This window comes from Parasteatoda tepidariorum, unplaced genomic scaffold (assembly GCF_043381705.1).
Source record: "Parasteatoda tepidariorum isolate YZ-2023 unplaced genomic scaffold, CAS_Ptep_4.0 HiC_scaffold_3732, whole genome shotgun sequence".
Classification (NCBI taxonomy): domain Eukaryota; kingdom Metazoa; phylum Arthropoda; class Arachnida; order Araneae; family Theridiidae; genus Parasteatoda; species Parasteatoda tepidariorum.
The window spans coordinates 1-5,814 of NW_027261708.1; the positions used below are offsets into that span (position 1 = coordinate 1).

At 27.9% G+C, this 5,814-nt stretch overlaps 1 protein-coding gene across 1 annotated transcript; it reads right to left on the bottom strand.

The window, feature by feature from the left end:
- Positions 1-589: 589 nt before the first annotated feature.
- Positions 590-4,632, bottom strand: LOC122273423 (putative inorganic phosphate cotransporter; the record flags this gene model as incomplete). The annotated part of the gene is given in 3 exon segments (XM_043057492.2): positions 590-773; positions 2,857-3,093; positions 4,436-4,632. Coding segments are annotated over 3 exon segments (618 nt in total), but the record flags the coding sequence as incomplete, so codon positions are not given.
- Between the last annotated feature and the right edge of the window lie 1,182 nt (positions 4,633-5,814).

Consider the following 5,814-nt stretch of genomic DNA (forward strand, 5'->3'; position numbering starts at 1 on the left):
TTCGAGACGCGCCCGACGGAGTGTTAAAAACTGGGAAATTTTGTAAATTGTAACTTTCAGCCCTTTTTTTTTTCAATAGGCTACCGACCTCTGCTTTAGTGGGTTTTCTTTTTGTATTTATTAAGGGCATTTTTTAAGAATTAAGTTAACAGTATATTAGCCCGGTTTATTACATTTAAAGAATTAAAATTCAGTAAAACAAATAAATGCACGGAATGAATTTGTGATACGCACACTAAGGCACTTTTGCCGTATTATAATGATGAAATTGAATAATAAATGTAATTTTGTGCATTTAATATACTTTCACCACACATTTTAAGGCAAAGAGTCGAGACATTATTTAATTTTTAAACTGATAAAATTGAATAATGCAAAAATCAATAAAATTCTATTGTTATTAAATAAATCCAAAATCAATTAATAAATGAGAGAAAATGCTAAGAAGTATTTATATGCTAAATCAACATTCACTCAAACGCAACTAAAAACATTTTCAATAAAAGCTGTTACCCATGTGTATTTCAAAAAGTTTATTTTTTTTTAGTTTTTCAATTAAACGAAAGTTTTGATTAACTTCATTACTTACCAAAAATGTAAAATACAAAAGGCCATCCGTTGTCAAGGCTGACTTCACAAACTGGGCCTGACACCAAACTACCAATGAAAGCTCCAACGGGAAAACCACAATAAATAAAAGCTGAGAGGAAACCTCTCTCACATTTTGGGAACCATCGAGCCATCAAAAGAGATAAAGCTGATGGCAGTAAACCCTGAAATCACATGACACGAAATCAGATGCTTGTATAGTCTTATTTTTGTCTAAAATTTTTCGTTTCTTAATAAAAAGTTTCTTATTATTATAATTAATCATTATAATAAAGTATAATAATAAATTATAATATGAAATTATAAAATTAAATTATAAAATTATTATTATAATTTAATAAATTATAATAATAAATTATAATAATAAATTATAATAATTAATTATAATAATAAATTATAATAATAAATTATAATAATTACTTATAATAATAAATTATAATAATAAATTATAATGAAATTATAACAATAAATTATAATATTAAATATAATAATAAGTTGCAGCTAAATATTGAAACCTAGGTCATGATAATAGAACTACAGTATAAAATCCTTCAAACCATTCAGAAACGTTTTATTCAAAAATTTTTAAAAAAATTACTTTTTAAGTTTAAGTCCATTAAGAGAATTTTAAAAAGTAGAAATGTTACAAAAAGTGAAAAACTTGGTAAATATTTTTGGTAAACATTCAGTTTTCGAATTCTTAGATGGCGCAAAGGCCATGTCAGTGAAACAGCTGATGAAGACAGATGATAAATTCAGTTCTCAAAGAGATTCCACGGTCTGAATAGGTAACACTCTAAGTAAGTCTTGCTAAGTAAGTTGCGAAGTTTGCAAACACATGCACATAAATTTTTATGTGGCAAACTAAAACTAGTTCTTAGTCTACATCATTCTACACCAAAGGACAGTACAACTCCAAACACAGCCTAAACTCTTTGGCAATGGTAATATTCTTTTAACACATACGAGTGTAAATCACTCTGTAAATAAAACATTTAAAGGGGAAAAAAATTTCTATTTTTGGTTATTTACAAACAGTAATTTTTTTTTTGATAAAAAAAAAGCTATTAACACAAGTTGTACAAAACGTCAATATTCTAACACATTCTTTAGTATTATTACGTTGTAAACAATGTGAGAAATTTGAAGTAGATGTTTAAGAAAATTGCAGAAAATTTTAACACTCTAAAGCAAAACATTATCAATCAGAATCATATCCTATATAATCAGAATCATATCAATTCTATAATCCTAACGTTTACCATTTCAAGGGTGACATTTTATTTTATATTATTAAAAATATAACAAAGAGATAATAGAAAATTGCAGCAAATGATTAGCATTTTCTTGCATGATAGCATAGAAGCACTTTAGATACGTAAATACGAAATGCTTATTTCAGTTTTGATAAACTATTATCTTCTTCTGTAGCTCAACATCCAGTTGCAGGCCAAGGCTGTCTCCAAAAGTTTATTCCATTGGGAGTCATCCGTTCCTACAGTTCTCCAACGGTTAAAACCAATTTTAGGTCACCTTTCGCCAGCTATATCAAGCCATCTAGTGTTGGGTCTATCGCTTTTCTTTCACATTTTTTAACTGTCTTTTCACTCATTGGGTTTAAATCGTTAAATCTGTAGATATGTCTAAACCATCTTAATTGATATACCTTTATAATCTTCAAAATATTTCTCTGAATTTGGTGTTACGTTCTTTTTTATAACGGATTCTCAAAACATCATTTTCTTTGGCAGCAGCAACTATTTTTCTTGGTATTTTTTGTTCAAATATTAATAACTTATTTTCTTCAGCTTTTTTTCATGATCCAAAATGCCCTCCTATACATAATTATTGGTTTTTTCTAAAGTTTCATAATAATTAATTTTAGTTTTTTTGCTTCAGTGTTATGATTTAAAATGATTTCTTTACCCATAGTAACAATTGTTTGTGTACTATTACCTAGTTCCTTATATTTTCTGAAATAAACATTGATGATATGCAGAAAACTGGCTATATTTGTCAGTAAATGGTACTAAGGCAATCAAACTAATAAAGCTATTATATGATTTTGTAATAAGAATTAACAAATAAAAACTCTTCAAAAAATTTAAACTTTTTTATTCAACTGAGATTAGGAAAATATCGTTATATGTTCATAAGTTATACTTCTGATGAATATTCATGTAAAATTACTAATTGCAAAATATGCAGTCGAAATTAATAGACATAAATAATTTTATAAAATTTCACCTGGCTCATTCCTCGAATTAGTTGCACCGCTACAAGGAGGTAAGGATGTTGTCTTGCTGCAATTGGTGACAGCAAATTGCAGATAGAAGCAAACAAAACGCTTGCCACAATAAGCGGTTTTGTGCCATATCTACCGGCAAGAATTCCACCAGGTATTTGACTGAAAACATAACCTAAATATCCAGCACTCAAAATGTAGCCTTGTAGTTCTGGATCCCATGAAAATTCTGAATGATGCTGAAAATTTCAAAAAGGTTAGTCTTCAAAATATTGGTTTCAATTTGCTTATGTACCATAAACAGTTTTGTTTATACTGAGGTGAATTTGTAGAAAATAAAAAAAACCGGTTTAAATATAAAAATGAATCTTGGTTTATATTGTTTATTCTATTACATTATTTTTATTCGAATGCTTTTCAATGATTAACGGATAAAACAATATTTTATTTTTATTTAACAGGTGTTTAGGTTTGGTTGATAAAACAATGCGACAAATTTTGCTACTGTTTTGGCAGCGGGGCAGACAAAAAACCTTTTTGTTTCATTTTCTTTTATTTTTCTTTTATTTATTTACTAGGGAGCTAAGCCTTCTATCCACCATCGCTTAGCAACCCTGATTATTTCTTTGCCATAATTGTTGCTTCTAATAAAATAACACATAAAAGGCATAAGACAGTTTTTTCTACGAAAGTTATAATTATTCATTTAAAATATTTGCACTACAGTGTAATACAAATAAATAAATCAACCTTGATTTTCTGCCATAACTGGAAGCAAAGAAAGCCAATAAAAACCAAACATAGATGTTATGAAAGCTTAAACACATATTTGCAGTGATTAACTCCCTTTCTGCTCCACCTGGACAGAAAAAAAAACATCTATTCTCTTATGATTCTATTAATATCTATTAATAAATATAAATAATTTTGCTTAATAATATTTTTTACATAACATCTCAAATTAAAGGTATAATGTTGTAACAAATTTGGTGGCATTACTACCATAATTTAATATTTTACCAAACTTACCAAACAGGCTGATATATTAAACTCATTTTGCGCATTACATTTTGTATTAAGCTGATCGTCATCATTTAACAAATCTTTTTAACAGTAACTTATAAAAGTATACTATTGTAGTTTGCCTTTTTGTTAAAACAATAATTGTAAAACGTTTTATAAGTTCCGACACTGATTTCTCGAGTAAAAAGTTTTCTTAATGTTTGAACAATCAACAAGAATAGTTTTACGTAGCAATGAAAAAGCAAATTAAGAATTTTCTTTCTCCACATGAGAAAGTTTTATAATTTACTACAAAATAGTCAATTTTGTCACCGTGTAAATGTATATAAAAGTATAAACATTTGCCAAGGTGTCAAGTGTCCTCCAAGAGTCCAAGTCATCCTCTATCCAACAATAACTTATTTAAATCAATTTTTCAAGGAAAAAAAATGACATAGTTATAAATCCAAATTAGAATTTTTTAATCTTAATTTTTCGTAGTAGTTTTAAAAGTTGTAACAACAATGTCAACAAGCCTCAGAAAAAAGCATTAACAACCAGAGAAGGAATTTTACTTACAACTTTAGCATATCCTTTTTCTGCAGCTGTATATGGGCATTCAGTAGTATTTTTATTAATGGCGATTGATTGTATATTGGTGGAATTCACCATGGCAACCATGGCAATACTAATATTTAATCGTTGGGAATGTGTGACCAGAGAACAAAGGAAACCCAATAGGGTAACCGCATACCTTCGCTGTAAAATACCATGGCCTACAAAACAAAATATTATATTATAACTAAATATGTTTATAAGACATAAGTATATAAACTTAATTAACAAGATTTTTGTTTTAAAATGTAAATGGATCATCCTAATCCAAAAGTATATATTTTAGGAAGATGTTTCCCATAATATAGTTCTTTGACGTTATTTTACAAACCTTTATTAGTTGTCTTTACTCTTTTTCATTATTTTTCCGCATTCCATTTTTTTCACAAAAAATACTTTCAGGTATCAGTAGGGCAGATTTGGTGGCCACTCTTTGAAGGGCACGCACCATATTAGGTGTATCTACATTGCTTCCACAGTAAGGACAAATATTACAGACTTTGAAAGAACATCCATGCCTTGTCCGGAACTTAATGTAATTTTTAATTAATGATTTTTGTTCCGGATATAAAATCCCCAAAATTAGTAATAAAAACACAATACTACTTATTTCTTTAAAAAAACAAACGAATATAAATTTTTTCTATAATTCAGTCATTTTTTGGGAAAAAACATTCAAAATTGTGTCATACATTTGGTATAGGAGTCTTATTGGGTTTAGCTGTTCTGGAAACTAATCTTGAAAAGGTTCTTATTTTTGTAAATTTCTTATTTTTGATGGGTTTTTTTTCCTTTTCCTATAAAAATGTTTTCTTTTTTTATTTATATATATATATAAGAGAGAGAGAGAGAGAAGAAGAAGAAGAAGTATACTTCTGTGAAACTCTTCAGTGAAATCTAAACAACATTGAAACGAGGTAATTTATATACTTGCCCTTTCATCGCAACGAGAGCAAATTATGAATGATTATTTTCCTCGGTTGGTTACTTTACGTGAAATCTTTCATAAACTTGTCAAGGACTTCTAATTCCCTTTTATATAGTTGTGCTCTGCTTGGTATTCCTAAATATATTTAGATCGTTACTGTAAAATTCGACCTTTCAACGAAAATTTGAACAATTAGGAATTAAGCTTACGCAAATGTAACTAACTACTCGTAACCAATTTTTTGATAATTTTTTCTTTCAAAATAGATGTTTAAGTTTTGATCTTTAAAGATTCGATAGCTTTAACAAGGTTACTGTACTAAAAGTCACTGTTAAAATAGACTTCGATTCACTCCAGCTAACTAGTTAATATTTCGGTTTAGATTACATTTGACACATTTAATTTTGATATATAT